General features: G+C 42.4%; 1 protein-coding gene across 4 annotated transcripts; it reads right to left on the bottom strand.

Moving 5' to 3' along the window:
- Window positions 1–71: 71 nt before the first annotated feature.
- Window positions 72–21,246, bottom strand: LOC115139407 (ralBP1-associated Eps domain-containing protein 1-like). 4 transcript variants are annotated; one of them, XM_029676746.2, is made up of 19 exons: window positions 20,535–21,246; window positions 18,845–18,968; window positions 13,822–14,015; window positions 13,489–13,651; window positions 13,043–13,176; window positions 11,148–11,313; window positions 10,611–10,674; window positions 10,206–10,360; window positions 9,946–10,067; window positions 9,440–9,520; window positions 7,657–7,744; window positions 7,371–7,469; window positions 7,141–7,213; window positions 6,845–7,043; window positions 3,566–3,739; window positions 3,367–3,453; window positions 1,912–2,051; window positions 1,669–1,774; window positions 72–1,502 (listed from the first exon to the last, which is right to left on the bottom strand). In XM_029676746.2, the coding sequence occupies exons 1-19, from the start codon at window positions 20,685–20,687 to the stop codon at window positions 1,434–1,436; spliced, it is 2,391 nt and encodes a 796-aa protein (XP_029532606.1). In that variant the 5' UTR covers window positions 20,688–21,246; the 3' UTR covers window positions 72–1,433. The 4 variants fall into 4 exon arrangements, with proteins under 4 accessions (XP_029532606.1, XP_029532607.1, XP_029532608.1 ...); XM_029676747.2 differs by having other exon boundaries at window positions 13,489–13,645; XM_029676748.2 differs by having other exon boundaries at window positions 13,112–13,176; window positions 20,535–21,243.
- Window positions 21,247–21,755: the final 509 nt, after the last annotated feature.

The following is a 21,755-nucleotide window of genomic DNA, read 5'->3' as shown; positions in this document are numbered from 1 at the left end:
AATACAAGGTATTCCTTGGGACTGCTTGAGTCAGTCACATCAACAATAACATTTGAACCAGAAAAAGGTGGTTAAAATATTGTCATTTTATTTTGTGTAAAAATCACACAGCTGCTAGTTCATTCTGCAGAGATACATCCATGCAGTTAAACATCATCCCACAGTCATAATAAGCAATTAAATATAATATTTGCTGTTAGTCAGCAATTAATGCAAATGTACATATGAGATCAAAAGGTGTGTATCATATACAATATACAACATAACCCTTTTACAGTACATCAACCTGAACAGCAGGGAAAAGAAGGTTCACCTAGGTTCAATACAGGGAGAATAGAATCAAGTGGAAACCTGAACGCCAGGAGTAAGGCATTTGAGGACAGGTTGAGAAAAGAAACAGGAAGTTCCAGGAAAACAAAGACAGTTATACAATGTGTAGGTACCACCACAATGTCATACTAGGTAAGATATACAGGTAGAAATCAAGTGGTCTATTTTTAAGCGCAGTCTTCATACTAGATAAGAACATGAACAACATGCAGGTAAAAATAAAAATGGTGTCAGAGGGGAAACAAAAAGAAAAAGTATTTTCAGTCAGGTCTCACTTCCATAGTTGGTATCTCACAAGGACCTCTCTCACAGGCAGCGGCAGCATGAGCAACTACAGAGCCAGGAGCGAAACTTAAAGGTGTCCCGTCATCTGGGGGTCGATCACTTCACAAGGTAATACAGCTCACTGTGTTAAGGATCAAATCGCAGAAGACTAGTGAAAAAAACTAAAAGAACACATGCATACACTTGATGCATTGTGCAGTTTGTAACTGTTGCCTGCCCACATACATCCACAGTAATAAACTGGAACATTAATAAATTCCTGTCACATGATCAGTCCAAGGAGCTCCAGGATAGAGCATCATCTCCCATAGACTCCTCCCCTCTCCTCTCCTCTCCTCACCCAATGCCCTCGCTGGTATGATTATCTGTCCTTGACAGGGCCCGGGCGGCCAGGCCCACTCACACTACAGACAGACCACAGTGTGCTCCTCTCATTCAGTGAACTGGACACTTGTCATCACGGGGAAGAATGGGGAGGGAACTTGGCCTTCAGTACCCCATGACTCAAGTTCCAGTTCTATGCATGCCTGGCTAGCCTCGGGGGCCTGTCCTGTTATAAGGGATTGACGTCTACAATAATCTTTATTTCTTTGATAAATAAAAGTGCCAATATTTGTAACATTCCCATCCCAGCCGCTCTGGTAAGACTGTACTCTGTCTGATGAGGGCGACTCAGGGTGTGTTGTTGCAGTCAGTCAGCCGGTGACAGAGTCTGTTTCCCACAGTAGAGACAGCAGAACACAGAGGGAGTGGACATCGGGAGAACAACATGTGCATCTCTTATCTGCTCTCATGGACTTATCCTCCTCACAAACAGGTTACAAATGGGAAAATGGTCTAAGCTGTTCCAGTTGAACCTCCAAAGATATCCTCTCTTCTAGCAAGTCCTATGAATGAAAAACAACAAGATAAATCACCTAAAATTAGGAATGAAGTTCAACCTTTGTAAAGGCTTTGATTTTTTTTATGCCAAAATGTTCAAAATCAAGCCTCAGGTTCAGTTCAATAACAAATTGGTTAGTATGCATGTACTGTGTTTAAACACTCCCCTACCTTTAGCTGTTGCTGTAATTCACTGTTGAGCCTGGCCAAGACTGTGTTGGTCTCCTTGTTTCTTCTGATAGAGGCTTGAATTGCTTTTTTATCCTTCCCAACCGACCTGCAATTTTTTTTATTTTTTTTTACTTTTAAAACTTGCATTTCTTCATTTCAATGCCAATTAAGTGATCTAAGATATATAAATCAACAATGAAAGACCAGTCACTATTCAGATTCATATGGAGCCCCTGTTCCTACCTGGGAATGGATGGCTGTGCAGCTAAAACAGTGGCTATGACGTTAGACTTCAGGGGGAGGGCCTCTTCCTGGAGTTCATCCTCAGACTTCAGTCTCCGGCGGACAGGCTTAGGTGGGGGGGCCATGATGGACCCTTTGGCCTGACAGGGAAAAAAATAAAACACACTGTATAAATCTGAAAATAACCATTTGCAAGTACAAACAATAGTACGCAAGTATTAACACCATGGGACCACGCAGCCGTTACACCGCTCAGGAAGGAGACGCGTTCCGTCTCCTAGAGATGAATGTACTTTGGTGCGAAAAGTGCAAATCAATCCCAGAACAGCAACAAAGGACCTTGTGAAGATGCTGGAGGAAACCGGTACAAAAGTATATCCACAGTAAAACGAGTCCTATAGGGGGAGGCTTGCAAGCCGAAGAACATCATCCCAACCGTGAAGCACGGGGGTGACAGCATCATGTTGTGGGGGTGCTTTGCTGCAGGATGGACTGGTGTACTTCACAAAATAGATGGCATCATGAGGAAGGATAGTTATGTGGATATATTGAAGCAACATCTCAAGACATCAGTCAGGTAGTTAAAGCTTCCAAATAATGCTACCAAATACTAATTGACTGTATGTAAACTAATGACCCACTGGGAATGTGATGAAAGAAATAAAAGCTGAAATAAAATCACTCTATTATTCTGACATTTCACCCTTAAAATAAAGTGGTGATCCTAACTGGCCTAAGACAGGGAATTTTTACTATGATTAAATGTCAGGAATTGTGAAAAACTGAGTTTAAATATATTTCGCTAAGGTGTATGTAAACTGTATATATTCACCCCCTTTGCTATGAAGCTCATAAATAAGATCTGGTGCAACCAATTACCTTCAGAACTCAAATAAAGTTAAATAAAGTCCACCTGTGTGCAATCTAAGTGTCATATGATCTCAGTATATATAAATATGTAGCCGTTCAAAAGGCACAAGAGTCTGCAACACCACCAAGCAAGTCGCACTATGAAGACCATGGAGCTCTTATAACCCAACAGATCAGGGTTGGGTTATAAAAAATATCCGAAACATTGAACATCCCACGGAGCACCATTTAATCCATTAAAAAAAATGGAAATAATATGGCACCACAACAAATCTGCCAAGAGAGGGCTGCCCACCAAAGCTCATGGACCAGGCAAGGAGGGCATGAATCAGAGAGGCAACAAAGAGACCAAAGATAACCCTGAAGAAGCTGCAAAGCTCCACAGTAGAGATTGGAGTATTTCTCATACACTCCACAGAACTGGGCTTTACGGAAGAGTGGCCAGAAAAAAGCCATTGCTTAACCTCTCTGGGATATGTGGGACGCTAGCGTCACTGTACAGGTATCAAGACAGTGTACTGAGGTACGAGGTAGTTGGAGTGATTGATTGAGGTGCATCATGGTCTAAATAAGTCAATTACTTACAGAGTTCACAGTAGCTGCAGCTCGCTCTTCCTGGTTGTCACTCTTCACAGTTCTCAAAGGCCCAGCACCTTCTAAAGACTTCTCTACCTGTGAACGGAGAACGAACAGTCTGTCTTATTATAACAGGAGTACAGATGATATAACCGGGTTAGGTTCACCAACTGCAAGGTGGTTCTGTATTTTACGGTGTTTGACTTACCGGCAGACTCTCTGGGTGCTTCTCCTCGTCATCGCTGGGCTCTTCTGAGGCAGCAAACACCTGGAACTGACTGAAGTCGGCAAAGTTGGGCTGCTCCGGGATCTGCTGGGGCGAGGTAGTGGAATGAGCTGCCAGGCCCTCATCTGAGCGATGCCCACTGTGGGGACCCGAGGTCTGGGGAAAAACACAGGGTTCAGACTAAACACTGCATTTTGAAAAACGGAACACAACCTTGAATAGGAGATTACTTAGTCAATGACTTAGATGTGGATTGAAATTTACTGCATAGGTACCTGGAGAAAATTGGGGGAGGATCATGTTTTTCAATTTCAGTCAAGGGGAGTGTTGAGTATTTTTTTAAGTTAATTTGTGGAATTTCTTTCCTTCTTAGCATTTGAGCCAATCAGTTGTGTTGTGACAAGGTTGGGGTGGTATACAGAAGACAGCCCTATTTGGTAAAAGACCAAGTCCATATTATGGCAAGAACAGCTCAAATAAGCGAAGAGAAACAACAGTCCATCATTACTTTGAGACATGGTCAGTCAATACGGAAAATCAATAACTTTTCTTCAAGCGCAGTCGCAAAAAATATCAAGCACTATGATGAAACTGTCTCTGATGAGGACCGACACAGGAAAGGAAGACCCAGAGTTATCATCAACTGTTTAGAGGAGACTGTGTGAATCAGGCATTCGTGGTTGAATTGCTGCAAAGAAACCACTACTAAAAGGACACCGATAATAAGAAGAAACTTGCTTGGGCCAAGAAACACAAGCAATGGATATTAAACCTGTGGAAAATTGTCATTTGGTCTGATGTCCAAATTTGACCTTTTTGGTTCCAACCACCATGTCTTTGTGAGACGCAGAGTAGGTTAACGGATGATCACGGTGGGAACCACACATGCGGCGAAGGATGGAAGTGGTGCTTTGCTGGTGACAATGTCTGTGACTTATTTAGAATTCAAGGCATACTTAACTAGCATGGCTACCACAGCATTCTGCAGCAATTCACCATCCGATCTGGTTTGCACTTAGTGGGGCTATCATTTGTTTTTCAACAAGACAATGACCCAAAACACACCTCCAGGCTGTGTAAGAGTTATTTGGCCAAGGAGGAGAGGCCAAATAATGACCAGGCCTCCACAATCACCCGACCTCAACCCAATTGAGAAGGTTTGGGATGAGTTGGACCGCAGAGTGAAGGAAAAGCAGCCAACAAGTACTCAGCATATGTGGGAACTCCTTCAAGACTGTTGGAAAAGCATTCCTCGTGAAGCTGATTAAGAGAATGCCAAGAGTGTGCAAAGCTGTCAAGGCAAACTGTGGCTACTTTGAAGAATGAAATATATTTTGTTTAACACTTTTTTCATTACTACATGATTCCATATGTTATTTCATCGTTTTGAAGTCTTCACTGCAATGTAGAAAATAGTAAAAATAAAGAAAAACCCTTGAATGGTTAGATCTGTCCAAACTTTTGACTGGTTCGGTGTGTGTGTGTGTGTGTGTGTGTGTGCGCGCGCGCGCGCGCCTGATGCTGCCCCTCATCGCTGATTCTCCGCCTGGCATGCAATATCAAGTGAGCCTACAGGCTATTTAGTGTAGTCTCAATCAAATTATCCATAGCTTATAGGCTACGAAGTGCATGGTCGGAGAAGCACAGATCAAAGTTATATTACAAAGATAGCTGCTGGGATGGTATAAATAAAACTAGGCTGCATTACACACTGCAATGGATATTCCAACCATGAGCCCCGGGCTGCTCTGCTCTTGCTGATCAAAACCTTTTTTGTGTGCCGTCTCACCAATGCTGTGCAGGCCTACAGTGGCGGCAGTTCAGGAGGTGAGTCAAAAGCTTCTTCCAAACATTACTTCCGATTAGGCCTAGTCCAAATCTTCTGCGCGGAATAGCCTATGTTTCGTTATTGAGTTATTGATTCGCGTAACATTGTGGTGCTGAAATTTGAAGCAGCAGCACAACCAATGGACAGTAGGCATCATTAATATAAAGTTTTAATTCGACTTTAATAACAACAAGAGGACTTTGTGTTGGAGCCTATTTCTTCCTATTTAAGAAAGAGGTAGGCCTACCTGTTTGACAAATAAAATTAGGCTATTAGGCTGCTATATCCATAGATTTGCCATAGGCCTACCTTTTATTAAAGAAAATGGCAAAAAGCACAGGCCTACACATTTTTATCTTAAGATTTAGAGGGGGAAAAAATTACAGATCCATTATATAAAGTAAACTCTAACAGTGCTTAGGTCCGTGACGCTTTATGATAGAAACAAGCGGTAAAATACCTGGGATATCATTTAGTTTCTACAGCAGAGACAAAAATGTACTTTGCTTGGGAGGTAATCAAATTCTGTCACTATCAATTGATTAAGCTATTCACTTTCTGTACAATAGAAGATATTTAAACCCAAGACAGCTTTTAGGGAAACACTTGTGACCTTCTCTCGTTGGATTAAGCCACAGAAGCAGAGTAGCCAGTAGTTAAAGCTTTCATTTTTATGCATCGGTAGGACTACCCTGTTTGGGGTGGAAAGGTAGGCTTTACTTTTGAAAGAACCATTCTCAGATTCCTAATGATTGTTTGCAGACATGAACAGTTTTGTTGAAAACAAAACACACTGATTTGGCATTGGAGAAATGTGACAAGATGAACACATATCTGTCCATTCTTAGTCTGTAATTTATGTGGTATTAAAAACATATTCTGCTAATATGTAACATTATGTAGAATTGCATGAAATGTTTCTATAAGGCCATTTTTCTCTCTGACCTGCAAATATGATAGATTTTACTATAAAGGACATCTGTCCACAGTAGTCTCTGAACTCACAACATTCTGGCCTGCAGCCCTGTGCCCCAAAAAATATTTAAAAATCCTGCGTTGCCATGTAATGCTTAGAGAAGAAAGAACAGTTTCTAAAACTGCATATCTAAGGCTATGGTCTGTCCAAGAAGTGAGGGTAGACATGTTCTCTGCTATCCACTTCGTTTTAATTATTATTTTGGGTGTGTGTATATCACTTTTTTTCCAAGGGAAGGCTATCCATTTTCATTTCAGAGAGGTTTGCTTTTCTCCATGTAACCCTTATTATAAATAATGTTTACTCCCTTAGTAGTAGTAGTAATAATAGTCTGTGTAGAGTGAATAGAACATAAAGAAAGGAGATTTCAGCATTTAAATATGTACATTTCCTATTAAAGACTACACAGAGGCGGCAACATTTTGATAAGTCTTCAGATCTGTGCTGATAGTTCTACCTGTGTGGGTAGTGGTCTAGGAGGCACGGCTGGAGGGTAGGCCACGACTCCAGCCGACTGTGGCCCGGGGGGGACAGCCGCAAAGCTTCTGTTCATGTCTAGAGAGGAGGAGCGGGAGTGGGAGGCGTGTGGTCTGGGGGGTGGCGGTGGGGGAGCAGTCACCACCTTTGGTCCTTCAGGAGACGTCCCAGAATGAGACCTACAACACAGCTAGTGAGCTTACCATTCAAAAACTCTTCAATTAACAAAGCATGTGTTTTGACATCGAATATCTCTAGATATTGAGACCAACTTACCTTTGTCTTGTTACAACACTTGTAATTGGGTCTTGATCTGAAGTATAGGAATCTGAACTGCTATAACCATCACCTTTAGGAGAGAAATATGAGTATTGTATCTTGAACCATGTCTCAAGGAAATGCAATATAATTATGGTCACAGATTTATTATAGGAAATATGGCCTACCTAAAAATTGCAACTGTCCTAAATTCTTTATGATAATGGCACATCCCTTGAGACACTTACCAGAGTTAGCAGTTACAAACTTCATAGAGGTGGCAAGCTTGGTTTCTTCAGAGAGGTCAGGTGGTTTAGCCATCAGGGGACTTGTAGGATGTGTGTGGTCTTCAGGAATGAGAAAGACGGTCAATTCCCTTAACAGTATTTAGAAAGAGGTACAGTGCATCCCTTCATTACTTCTCAGTAACATTCTTGAGAGTTGCTAGTCTCTCCAGTCTCCACTGCTTTAGAAGACAGAGCTCGGTCTTCTGATATGTTTACGTGCTCTTATCATATGGGGAAAGTATCTTACCACTTCCGGTTCTCTTCAGCTCCATCTCTTGCATATGGATCTTGCTTGGGGTCATGCGGATGGGGACAGGGTGGACAATGGCTGTATCCTGTAAGGACAGAGGTGTCTGATGATCATAAGCCCATTGATGTGCAAAAGTTTGAGTTACAGGAAGGAATAGGGTGGCTACTGCCATTAGGATAGAAATATTTCATAGTGTCAGAACAGTTTGTAAAAGGCTAGAAAAGGCTTCCATTCATGGCAATTATGCAGATTGAGAAAACTGAAGCTCTACAGTACCAGTCAAAAGTTTGGACACTTACTCAAAGGTTTTTCTTTATTTAAAAAAAAGTGTTAAACAAATCAAAATATATTTAACATTTGAGATTCTTCAAAGTAGCCACCTTTTGCCTTGACAGCTTTGCACACTTGGCATTCTCTCAACCAGATTCACCTGGAATGATTTTTCAACAGTCTTGGAGTTCCCACATATGCTGAGCACTTGTTGGCTGCTTTTCCTTCACGCTGCGGTCCAACTCATCCCAAACCATCTCAATTGGGTTGAGGTCGGGTGGTTGTGGAGGCCTGGTCATCTGATGCAGCACTCCATCACTCTTCATCTTGGTCAAATAGCCTATACACAGCCTGGAGGTGTCCTTTTGAAAAACAAATGATAGCCCCACTAAGCGCAAACCAGATGGGAAGGCGTATCGCTGCAGAATGCTGTGGTAGCCATGCTGGTTAAGTGTGACTTGAATTCTAAATAAATCACAGACAAGTGTCACCAGCAAAGCACCCCCACACCATCTCCTCCATGCTTCACGACGGGAACCACACACACGGAGATCATTCGTTCACCTACTCTGCGTCTCAAAAAGACATTTCCACCAGTCTAATGTACATTGCTCATGTTTCTTGGCCCAAGCAAGTCTCTTCTTATTGGTGTTCTTTAGTGGATTCCTTGCAGCAATTTGACCATGAAGGCCTGATTCATGCAGTCTCCTCTGAACAGTTGATGTTGAGATGTGTCTGTTACTTGAACTCTGAAGCATTTATTTGGGCTGCAATCTGAGGTGCAGTTAACTCTAAAGAACGTATCCTCTGCAGCAGAGGTAACTTTGGGTCTTCCTTTCCTGTGGCAGTCCTCATGAGAGCCAGTTTCAACATAGCGCTTGATGGGTTTTTGCAACTTTACTTAAAAACTTTAAAAGTTCTTGAAATTGTATGGATTGACTGACCTTCATGTCTTAAAGTAATGGACTGTCATTTATCTTTGCTTATTTGAGCGGTTATTGCCATAATATGGACTTATCCCTATTTGGTAAAAGGCCACCTGTTTACCACCCCTACTTTGTCACAACACAACTGATTGGCTCAAACAAGGCACACCTGTTAATTGAAATGCATTCCAGGTGACTACCTCAAAACTGGTTGAGAGAATGCAAAGCTGTCATTAAAGGCAAAGGGTGGCTATTTTGATTTGTTCACCACTTTTCCGGTTACATATGATTCCATGTGTTATTTCATAGTTTTGATGTCTTCACTATTATTCAAAAAAATAAATAAAATGAAGACATTAAATATGGCTAACATTTAAAATATCCCAGGAACTTATAGGGCCCACAATGTCATTCTTAATCATAGTATGGGACAAAAAAAGCTAAGCAAGCAAAAATCACATGGGTACTGCTGTTATGGTAAATTCAGTAGCACTAAGTACATGCACTCAGAGCGAGATCTTAATTAGCCCTTGGGTTAATTTCATAATTTATACTGAAACAGGCAAACTAAGTGATGGACTTACAGGGTCAGCTGGCGCAATGTTAGAATCAAATTGGGTCAGAGTTTGTGAGCTGGAGGAGCGCTCACTAAAAGTCTCCCACTGCTAGAGAGACAAAGCAGAAACACATCAGCACACAGGATGATTCCCCACCCAGTTACAAACCCCACTGCTCTCACACAGGCGGGGTGAGGAACTGCATTTACTATCACTTATCCATTCATTATAGTGAGGAAGGGATCGATATTGACTGGAACCATGATAACTAGCTTAACAGAAATGGAGCAAACTGACTGATTGAGAATTGTAGCTTTTGTAGGTTTCTGTAAGTACCAATCTGTGTTTCTTAAAAATGGATAAGAAAGATACTGAATTAGGAAATTACTGCGAGATGACAGCTACTAAAACCGAGCAATGGAAAGATCCTTATCGATCACTTAATTGAGAAGTAATTTGCAAAATGCTGGAATGGCAAAAGTTCAACGATGACCTATTTTACAGTGACAACATGTGGTGGTTCGGTGCCCAACCTCATTGCCCTGGTTGAGATCAGGCCAGGTCTGGTTGAGTGAGGGCATGGAGGGGGACTTGTTGGGTGTCACCTCCACGGGGGATCCCGAGTAGCCCACGTCAGGGGCCTGGTCTGGAACCTCTGGAACATGGAACATTTATATCAGGATGACGATTCCATTTCTCTCTGTGTTTCATAAATCAACTGTCTGCAGCAGACAGTCCCAAGGCCAGGTTTGGACAGATTCTGATTATATAGCAGGAGAGCGCCAGCTTTTACCTGCTGAGTCATCCAAGTCAATAAGCTTTGGCATAAGACTCTCCGGCAGCTTTTCGGGAAGATCATAGCTGTTTTTCCGAGCAACAACCAGATGAAATGCAGCACAGAACTCATCCAGTGTCAACGCCCCGTCTTTATCGAAGTCTGACAGCTCCCTGTAATGCAAAAAATATGAGTCAGCGAAAAAGACTAAACACACTCGTGAATGGAAAACTGCTCGAATCCCTTGTGAATTCAATCACTGGACAAGAGGTATCCAAATTCAATAACTGAAGAGTTATTTATTCCATTCTTTGGTATTACTTCCTGGATTAAGAATAAATCAGGTGGTTCATAATACAATTCCATCATTATATATGGGGAGCATCTCAACTAAAGCCAATAGCCCTCTTTCTAATAACTTACCAAATGTGGGACAGTTCAAGAATAGGTAGCTTTGATTTTGTGAAAAATTCTTTTGCGGCAGAACCTGAAATATAGACGAAGGGAAAAACTGTTTGTGCTGGGTCAATCACTGTAGCATAACAGCCAGTCCCTGTAACCTTTAAAGGGCCAATCCTTAATTGAAACAAAGTAGTTCCCTGCCTCTATTTTGGTAAAAAGCTGAGGGATAGGCCTGGAGAAATGTAACCACTAAAATTGAATGGGCAGAGCTATGAATACAAGGACTGACCAGCCAATATATTAAAGATAGTTTTTAACATGTTGAGAGGCTATAAAATGTTTGTTTACATGTACAATGTTTACAACCATTGGTGTAAAACAAACATATTTTGGGTTCTGATGGAGTATGACAGTTAAACTAAGCTCATTAGGCATTTCTAATGTATATACCCTTTGATTCTTGAATAACATTAATTTATTAGTCCAAAAATGGATGAAGCAACTGCAGATTGAAGGTAAATGTGTAAAAGCTGGTTTCACACAAAGCTCACTACTCACCAGGAATGAAACCGTTGAGGTCTGGTTGGATGGTCTTGAACTGATTTATGTAATACTGTCTCTGCTCGTCTGTGATTTTCCAGGGGTCGTCATAACCACCACTGGACTGTCTTTGGGTTTCATTGGCTGTTGTCGCAGATGCAACCATTCGAATCGAAGAGTTCTCCTAAAGCCAGTCATGTGAAACATTTAGAGAGAAAATAACCATTCCTGACTTATCGCAGTAGCTACAGTGCATTCAGAAAGTATTCAGACCCCTTGACTTTTTCAACATTTTGTTACATTACAGCTTTATTCTAAAAAGGATGAAATATTTGATCAAGCTACACACAAAACCCATAATGACAAAGCAAAAACAGGTTTACACATTTTTGCAAATGTATTAAAAAAAATAAAGTATTCAGACCCTTTGATATGACTCGAAATTGAGCTCAGGTGCATCCTGTTTGCATTGATCATCCTTGAGATGTTTCAACCTGTGGTAAATTCAATTGATTGGACATGATTTGGAAAGGCACACACCGGTCTATATAAGGTCTCACAGTTGACAGTGCATGTCAAAGTAAAAACCAAGCCATTAGGTTGAAGGAATTGTCGAGCTCTAAGACAAGATTGTGTCGAGGTACAGATCTGGGGAAGGTTACCAAAACATTTCTGCAGCATTGAAGGTCCCCAAGAACACAGTGGCCTCCATCATTCTTAAATGGAAGACGTTTGGAACCACCATGACTCTTCCTAGAGCTGGCCATTCAGCCAAACTGAGCAATCGGTGGAGAAGGGCCTTGGTCGGGGAGGTGACCAAGAACCCGATGGTCACTCTGAAAGAGCTCCAGAGTTCCTCTGTGGAGATGGGAGAACCTCCCAGACGGACAACCATCTATACATCACTCCATCAATCAGGCCTTTATCGTAAAGTGTGCAGACGGAAGCCACTCAGTAAAACGCACGACAGCCCGCTTGGAGTTTTCCCAAAAGGCACCTAAAGGACTCTCAGATCATGAGAAACAAGAGTCTCTGGTCTGATGAAATCAAGATTGAACTCTTTGGCTTGAATGCCTAGGGTCTCGTCAGGAGGAAACCTGGCACCATCCCTACGGTGAAGCATGGTGGTGGCAGCATCATGCTGTGGGGATGTTTTTCAGCAGCAGTCTCTGGGAGACTAGGCAGTGTCGAGGGAAAGATGAACGGAGCCAAGTACAGAGAGGTCCTTGATGAAAACTTGCTACGGAGCGCTCAGGACCTCAGACTGGGGAGAAGGTTCACCTTCCAACAGGACAATGACCCTAAGCACACAGCCAAGTCAACGCAGGAATGGCTGCGGGACAAGTCTTTGAATGTCTTTGAGTGGCCCAGCCAGAGCCTGGACTTGAACCTAATCGAACATCTCTGGAGTGACTTGAAAATAGCTGTGCAGCAATGCGCCCCATCCAACCTGACAGAGCTTGAGAGGATCTGCAGAAAAGAATGGGGAAACTCCCCAAATACACGTGTACCAAGATTTTAGCGTCATACCTAAGAAGATGACTGTAATAGCTACCAAAGATGCTTCAACAAAGTACTGAGTAAAGGATCTGAATACTTATGTAAATGTGTCTTTATTTTTATAAATGTGCAAACATTTATAAAAACCTGTTTTCGTTTCGTCATTATGGGGTAATATGTGTAGATTTAGGGGGAAAAACACAATTTTATACATTTTAGAATATGGCTGTAATGTAACAAAATGTAGAAAAAGTCAAAGGGTCTGAATACTTTCCGAATGCACCGTATGTAGTTTGAGGGGGAAACATTAGCCAATGAAATAGAGCATCTAGTGAAATAGGCCATCTCCATCTCTATGCCTTTAAGCCATTACAAGAAATATGACAGGTCCATGGAAGCATTTGCTGCACTACCTGGACCGGTGAGGAATGTATTGCTGGGAGTGTGCTGGAGGAGGGGGGATGAGCATCTTTCAAACTGACCCAGCTTTCCTGAACAGGGGGAGGAGAGTTGGCAGACCACATCCCATCACCTGACACCACAGGTCCTGTAGAGAGAGGAGAGTTACACAGCCTCAGGACAGGGCAATTAGATTACACAGGGCTCCTTCTCGCTGATGCAGTGAGCATACTCAAGCATTCAGTGAGTGGATTAAAGACACTTGTCATCAATATTCCTATTATCAATAATCATGTTGAACCTCACTTATCTAGCAAGCTATGTAATAGTTGTATGACTGGCGAAAGCCAAAACGATGCATGACAACTGTGTACAGATATTAATACACATCTACAACTGAAACTGTAAACCTTGTCAGACTAACATTCAGAGGATACAGGTTGTTGTGTGGAGTGTGTACCTGCTTGTGGTTCTCTGAAAGGTGTCCAGACAGCACCTGCCACAACCACGGGTTGTCTCTCTACGTTCCCCCCGCTGGCCTGACGTTTGTGCTTTCTCCAGTGGGGCGATGTGGGAGGGGACTGGTGCGGAGACACCACAGGGGACGTGGTGTCAGGCTGCAGCTTCAAAGAGTGGCAAATAACATCAGATTAAAACCTAAATGTCTATCAAAGTTTGAATTGTAATTCTGACAGATCAATCTGTCAAGAAACTAGATCATTCAAATAGTTGATCAAATAGATTTCTCCACTAGAGATCTCATAATAAGAGAAACGCTCAGAGGGGCAATGACCTGTGGTTCTACTGTGGGCACGCAGGGCTGGATGACCTCATGGGCAGACAACTTCTTGACCTGCCCTCGGCCTGGGGGTCGTGGGATTACGCCCTGGTAAGACCCCTGGTTCTCAGAGTCTGGGTACATGGCTGTGTGTCTGGCCTCCTGTTCATTCTTGGCCACAACAAAGCGAGGCAGAGGCAAGTCCTTGACTGTAGATGAGAAACTGTTAGATTATAGCACTGCCTCAAATCCCTTCTAGCTAGCTAGTTGTTTCAACTAGCAGGACTTAACTAGTCAGTTGTTGTCGTCTAGTATGGCCTATTACAACATGGCCTACAAAAGTGTTGAAAATGATAACCACAACATTTGTTTGCAGCTGCATTATTAACCACATCTAGTTCAAGTGTTACCCAATTTACTTAAGTGATGTATCAAAAGGTGCTTTACAAAGCCTAATGTTCAGGTTTTCAAGAGGTACTTTGAGTCTTTTCCTCCAATAGCTCTGGCCCAGCTTCCTGTTTAGGCTGTGCAATTTCCTGTTGAATTTGTTCTCTATTCTTCGCTTGTACACTACATTACCAAAAGTATGTGGACACCTGCTCATCGAACATCTCATTCAAAAATCATGGTCATTAATATGGAGTTGGTCCCCCATTTGTTACTATAAGAGCTTCCACTCTTCTGGGTTGGCTTTCCACTAGATGTTAAAACATCGCTGCAGGGACTTGCTTCCATCAGCCACAAGATTATTTAGCGATGTTGGGCGATTAGGCCTGGATTCGCAGTCAGCGGTCCAATTCATTCCAAAGGTGTTCGATGGGGTTGAGGTCAGAGCTCTGTGCAGGCAGTCAAGTTCTTCCACACTGATCTCGCCAACCCATTTATGTCTGGACCTCAACTTCTGCACAGGGGCACAGCCACGCTGAAACAGGAAAGGGCCTTCCCCAAACTGTTGCCACAAAGTTAGAAGCACAGAATTGTCTAGAATGTCATTGTATGCTGCAGCTTTAAGATTTCCCCTTCACTGGAATTAAGGGGCCTAGCCCGAACCATGAATACAGCCCCAGACCATTATTCCTCCTCCATCAAACTTCCCAATTGGCATTATGCATTGGGGCAGGTAGCTTTCTCCTGGAATCCGCCAAACCCAGATTCGTACGTCGTACTGTAAGATGGTAAAGCGTGATTCAACACTCCAGTTTCCACTGCTCCAGAGTCCAAAGGCGGCAAGCTTTACACCAATCCAGCTGGCGCTTGGCATAGCACATTGTGATCTTAGGCTGGTGTGCGGCTGCTCTGCCAAGGAAGCCCATTTCATGAAACTCCCATCGAACAATTATTGTGCTGACGTTTTCAGAAGCAGTTTGGAACTCGATAATGAGTGTTGCAACCAAGGACAGGCAATTTTTACACGCTGTGAGCTTCAGCACTTGGTGGTCCCGTTCTGAGAGCTTGTGTGGAATCCCACTTAGCGGCTGAGCCATTGTTGCTCCTAGACGTTTCCACTTCACAATAACACTTAGATGACCGGGGCAGGTTTAGCAGGGCAGAATTTTATTTTTAATAAAAAGACTTGTTGTAAAGGTAGCATCCTATGATGGTGCCACATTGAAAGTCACTGAGCTCTTCAGTATGGCCATTCTGCTGCCAATGTTTGTCTATGGAAATTGTATGGCTGTGTGCTCAATTTTATACACCTGTCAGCAATGAGTGTGACTGAAGCAGCCAAATCCACTGATTTGAAGAGGTGTCCACATGCTTTTGTATATACAGTACCAGTCAAATATCTAGACACACCTACTCATTCAAGGGTTTTTAATTTGTACTATTTTCTACATTGTAGAATAATAGTAAAGACATCAAAACTATGAAATAAAACATATGGAATCATCTAGTAGCCAAAAAAAGTGATACATAAATCTAAATATATTTTATATTTGAGATTCTTCAAAGTAGCCACCCTTCCCGTGACAGCTTTGCACTCTTGGCACTCTCTCAACCAGCTTCATAGAGGTAGTCACCTGGAATGCATTTCAATTAACAGGTGTGCCTTGTTAAAAGTTAAATTTGTGGAATTTCAGTTGTGTTGTGACAAGGTAGGGTTGGTATACAGAAGATAGGGCTATTTGGTAAAAGATCAAGTCCATATTTTGGCAAGAACAGCTCAAATAAGCAAAGAGAAATGACAGGTCATCATGACTTTAAGACATGAAGGTAAGGGTAAGTCAATATGGAAAAGGTAAAGAACTTTGAAAAGTTTCTTCACGTGCAATCGCAAAAACCCTTCAAGTGCAATGATGAAACTGGCTCTCATGAGGACCGCCACAGGAAAAGAAGTCCCAGTTACCTCTGCTGCAGAGGATAAGTTCATTAGAGTTACCAACCTCAGTTTCCCGTCAAATGCTTCCCAGAGTGACAGACACATCAACTGTTCAGAGAAGACTGCATCAACCAGGCCTTCATGGGTTGAATTGCTGCAAAGAAACCTCTACTAAAAGTACACCAATAACAAGAAGAAACTTGCTTAGGCCAAGAAACATGAGCAATGGACATTAGGCCGGTGGAAATCTGCCGTGTCTTTGTGAGACGCAGAGTAGGTGAACGGATGATCTCCACATGTGTGGTTCCCACTGTGAAGCATGCGAGGTGGTGGTGTGATGGTACTTTGCTGGTGACACTGCCTGTGATTTATTTAGAATTAAAGGCACACTTAACCAGCATGGTTACCACAGCATTCTGCAGCGATACACCTTCCCATCTGGTTTGCCCTTAGTAGGACTATCATTTGTTTTTCAACAGGACAATGACCTCAAATACCTCTGGGCTGTGTATAGGCTATTTGACCAAGAAGGAGTGATGGAGGGCTGCATCAGATGACCAGGCCTCCACAATCACCCGACCTCAAACCCAATTGAGATGGTTTGGGATTAGTTGGACCGCAGAGTGAAGGAAAAGCAGCCAACAAGTGCTCAGCATATGTCGGAACTCCTTCAAGACCATTGGAAAAGCATTCCAGGTGACTACCTCATGAAGCTGGTTGAGAGAATGCCAAGCTGTCAAGGCAAAGGGTGGCTACTTTGAAGAATCTCAAATATATATATTTTCTTGATTTGTTTCACTTTTTTGATTACTACATGATTCCATATGTGATATTTAATAGTTTGTGTTTTCACTATTATTCTACAATGTAGAAAATAGTAAGAATAAAGAAACACCCTTGAATGAGTAAGTGTGTCCAAACTTTTGACTGGTACTTTATAGTAGTCTTCATTTCCTGCAAAATCACACTCCATCTCTGATCCATCCATATCTCTGCATCCTGCTACTTATTAAATGGACTCAGATATGAAACTTGGGTGACGTATCCTCTATGTTGACAGTATATGCATTTGAAAACAGCTCATCTCTAGGGAGTACACATGGCATTAGGAAAGTATTCAGACCCCTTCCCTTTTTACAGGTTTTTAGACATTTTGGGAAATGTATAAAAAACAGAAATACCTGATTGACATAAGTATTCAGACCCTTTGCTCTGTGACTCAAAATTGAGCTCAGGTGCACCCTGTTTCCAATGAGCATCCTTGAAAAGTTCATACATCTTGATTGGAGTCCACCCGCAGTAAAGCCAATTGATTGGACATGATTTGGAAAGGCACACACCTGTCTATATAAAAAAAAACGTCTCACAGTTGACAGTGCATGTAAGAGCAAGCACCAAGCAAAGAGGTTAAAGGAATTGTCCGTAGACAGGATTGTGTCGAGGCACAGATCTGGGAAAGGGTACCAACACATTTCTGCAGCATTGAAGATCCCCAAAAACACTGTGGCCTCTATCATACTTAAATGGAAAAAGTTTGGAACCATTAAGTCTCTTCCTAGAGCGGGCCTTGGTCAGGGAGGTGACCAAGAACCCAAGGGTCACTCTGACAGAGCTCTATAGGCCCTCTGTGGAGATTTGAGAACCTTCCAGAAGGATAACCATCTCTGCAGGACTCTAGCAATCAGGCCTTTATGGTAGAGCGGCCAGACGGAAGCCACTCAGTAAAAGGCATGACAGCCCGCTAGGAGTTTGCCAAAAGGCACCTAAAGGACTCTCAGACCATGAGAAACAAGATTCTCTGGTCTGATGAAATCAAGATTGAACTCTTAGGCCTGAATTCCAAGTTTCACATCTTGGGTATACCTGGCACCACCCCTACGGTGAAGCATGGTAGTGGCAGCATCATGCTGTGGGGATGTTTTTCCAGTGGCAGGGACTGGGAGACTAGTCAGGGTCGATGAACGGAGCAAAGTACAGAGAGGTCCTTGATGAAAACTTGCTACAGAGCGCTCAGGATCTCAGACTTGGGAGAAGGTTCACCTTCCAACAGGACAACGACCCTAAGCACACAGCCAAGACAACGCAGGAGTCGCTTCGGGACAAGTCTCTTAATGTCCTCGATTGGCACAGCCAGAGCCTGGACTTGAACCCGATCGAACATCTCTGGAGAGACATTTAAATAGATGTGCAGCGACACTCCCCATCCAACCTGACAGAGCTTGAGAGCATCTGCAAAGAAGAATGGGAGAAACTCCCCAAATACAAGTGTGCCAAGCTTGTAAAATCATACCCAAGAAGACCCGTGACTGTAATCACTGCCAAAGGTGCATCAACAAAGTACTGACTAAAGGGTCTAAATAAATACATAAGTAAATGTAATCCATTTTTTTTATTTAAATAAAAACTGTTTTTGCTTTGTCATTATGGTTGCGTGTAGATTGATGAGGGAAAACCACAATTGTATTTATTTTAGAATACGGCTGTAACATAACAAAATGTGTTAAAAGTCAAGGGGTCTAAATACTTTCCGAATGCACTGTAATCAGTTTTGTTTTGAAGTCAAATGTGTGTCATTGTGAAAAACACATGACTATGCTACTCTCCCTTCAATATAGGCGAACATAAGAAGATGTAAACATTGTCCAGTGTGCCCCCAGGTGCTAATACCCTCTCTCATACATTAGTGGTAGATGGAGCATTCCAAACATGTTTACTAACCAGAATTGAGGCTCTCTACTCGGAGAGGCAGTCCGGACTGGGCTACAGCGATGAGTTTCAGTGCAATGTAAAACTGGCTCCTTCCAAAATGGCCCAGGCGAGTGGCTCCACAGAGCTCTGTGATCTGAGACAACAAATTTACATTTCAGTCTTTTTGAGGGGGATTATTTAAGATACTCTTTGAAGAGGTAGGGTTTCAGATGCTTTCAGAAGATGGGCAGGGACTCTGCTGTCCTAGCATCAGGGGGAAGCTGGTTCCATCCTTGGGATACAAGGACAGAGAAGAGCATGGACTGGGTTGAGCAGGAGCTGCCGTCTCGTAAGGGTCAAGAGACCAGAGGTGGTTGGGGTGTAGGGTTTGAGCATAGCCTGAAGGTAGGGAGGGGCAGTTCACCTTATTATCAACATACTGTAGAGTGATATAAACTCACTATTGTGTTCACGCATCACTATTATGTGCCAAATAGTTGATGATGGGAGGGAATGTTGCATTCTCTCACAGAGAAAGTTCCAAGGACATTGCTTCCTAACTAACACAGGAAGACAGATGTTGCTTTGTGTGCTCACTGAGCAATGTGACTTGTGTCGTCATAAAAGAAAATGGTCTGACATTTCTACAAGGATGCATCTGAATTAGATGTATACGGCAAGTTGAAGACCTATTCCCTGAGACTTTGCCATTGCGTTGGTAAGAAATATAACTACCAGCCAAGGCCTAGTGAGTCTGCATCATTTCAATGGGAAATAGGCCACAGACAGAACCAGGCAACATTTCACATCTCAGATTTATGGATCATGGATTAGGCCTATTCTTCAGTATAATGAACAACCAAAACAGAAACCTTTAGTCCTGTGTTTTTGCATTAGGGAGGAAATAAAAGCATACATCATGGCCCACAAAAGAGCACAGTAACTGTTGAAACTAAAGTCTGAGTCACACCCCTTCCTAGCACATGAATTCTATAGCCTACACCAGGACAAGTGGCCTAGGAATTAGACTGAGCAGGTCAATAAATGACACATTGAAAGAAAGACAGCAAACCTTCAACCGCAACAAAAATGTTGGCGTCAGCCCAAATTGATAACAGCAATATACAAAGAAATAGCTAAACATGACTGGCCATGTTCAAGTAACACAGTCGTTGCTACAATGCACATTCTACTGGCTTCACATCTTGGATTGGATTAATATTAATCAGTCAAATGAGCACTATGACCTTCGAATAGTATCAAGGCGATACAAATAAGATTATTTTATACTGTACATTTTGTATCCAGTCCAGCAAGCAACAAAGTATTAAATACACAAGAGAGGAAGTGGGCTGTCGACTTAAACTGGTTAGCTACAAAAACAAGTGGGGATAATTAAGATAGTTTATGATTCAAATTGCAAGAATATCAAGCAGAAAGACAGCTAGAAAAACATTGAAAATAAATAGCTGTGGTGTTGAGAGAACATGTGGCTATGTATAAAATGTAATGCTAGCAACTTAACTATATTCTTGGTAGCATGCTTTGCTAGTTAGCCTGATGCAGGAAATACCTTTTTCAATTTGCTAACTGGCAAGTATAAGGTGTGTCTCGTCACGTTAACCACTGTCAACATGAACGCCACATACATGTCAAACACACCCCTATCACATTTGACAGATTGATACGTTTAGCTGGCTAGTTAATTTAGGTAGCCCACCTGCAGGACAACCTCGCTGGGTAGCTGGGCCGCCCGGAAAAGGTCAAGAACTCTGCCATTGGAAGCCACTTTCTTTGTGTTGTCCGTATCGCAATAAACGAACAAATCAGAGTAATACTTCTGCTCTCCATCAGTTAATGTTAAACTTTCCATTATGGCATAAAAAGTACCCGTTTAGCGAACTAGCTGTTTCGTTATCCTTACTTGCCTGAACTGGACCCAAAAAGTGCGAAAGAGCGACGTTGCTGGTTAGCTTTGCTAAATAGCTTAGCGAAATGCTGGTTATGGCAAGAAGGGGTCTTGTATGTCCCCAGAAACTAGCCCAGTCGCAATATTACGTACCGACTGGTTAGAACAATTCACTATTTCGGGTAATTACTTTGCTATTTATCAATGGATAAAGTTAGACTTTCTGGCCTCGCTACTAACGTTACAAGCTGTTAGCAGCTAGCTAACGTAGCTGGCTAGCCAGGTAGAAAACCAGCCTCAAGTCAGCAATAGTCAACTTCCGAGACTGGGTGTCGGTATTCAACGGTAAATGAAACGGAGTTCTTCCGGTTCTATTCCGTTGCCGTATGTTTCAATCAAGTCTGAATAATTCCAAATTATATTAGACGTGAAGTTTTAGGGTCTTCTGGCTCTTTTCTCCCAACCTATGCCCCGTGATGTCATCGTACAGACGTTGTGAGTGAGCGGCGCCCGGATCACAAAAAAAAAAAGCCATAGTTAATGTATATTTGTTTGTTTGTCATATCTGAAGCACTAGTAGAATGCCATGGCTGTGATTGACCAGGCATAGGAGGTCCATTGCGGAAGGTGTTGCCTTTATAAACGGCTGTTGTTTCCCTCGTGTATGGTGAGAGGGGACAACCAGAACCTGGCCTTTACAGGAGACATTGATACAGGGACTTCACAGAAAGTATTCATAACCCTTGATTTATTCCACATTTTGTTGTGTTACAGCCTGAATTCAAAATGGATTCAAAATCTCTCACCCATCAACACACCACCATTATGACAAAGTGAAAACATGTTTTTTTGAAATGTTTGCAAGTGTATCGGAAATTAAATACAGACACTCCAAATTGAGCTCAGGTACATCCAATTTCCTTTGATCATCCTTGAGACGTTGATCAAATCAAATGTTATTTGTAACATGCGCGAATATAACAGGTGTAGTAGAACTTACAGTGAATTGCTTACTTACAAGCCCTTAACCAA

The sequence above is a fragment of the Oncorhynchus nerka genome, linkage group LG13 (assembly GCF_034236695.1).
Source record: "Oncorhynchus nerka isolate Pitt River linkage group LG13, Oner_Uvic_2.0, whole genome shotgun sequence".
Taxonomy (NCBI): domain Eukaryota; kingdom Metazoa; phylum Chordata; class Actinopteri; order Salmoniformes; family Salmonidae; genus Oncorhynchus; species Oncorhynchus nerka.
Note: the sequence above shows the minus strand (reverse complement) of the source record. Positions and strands in the feature narration are given on the sequence as shown.

What these genes read in the sequence shown, in the direction of transcription:
- LOC115139407 (XM_029676746.2), bottom strand. Translation starts at nt 20,687, where the DNA reads ATGGAAAGTTTAACATTAACTGATGGAGAGCAGAAGTATTACTCTGAT. An exon ending in CTTGAACTGTCCCACATTTG is followed by an intron (nt 10,361 to 10,610) that starts GTAAGTTATTAG and finishes TTTGCATTACAG; the next exon opens with GGAGCTGTCAGACTTCGATA. An exon ending in ATCTCAACCAGGGCAATGAG is followed by an intron (nt 9,521 to 9,945) that starts GTTGGGCACCGA and finishes TTGTCTCTCTAG; the next exon opens with CAGTGGGAGACTTTTAGTGA.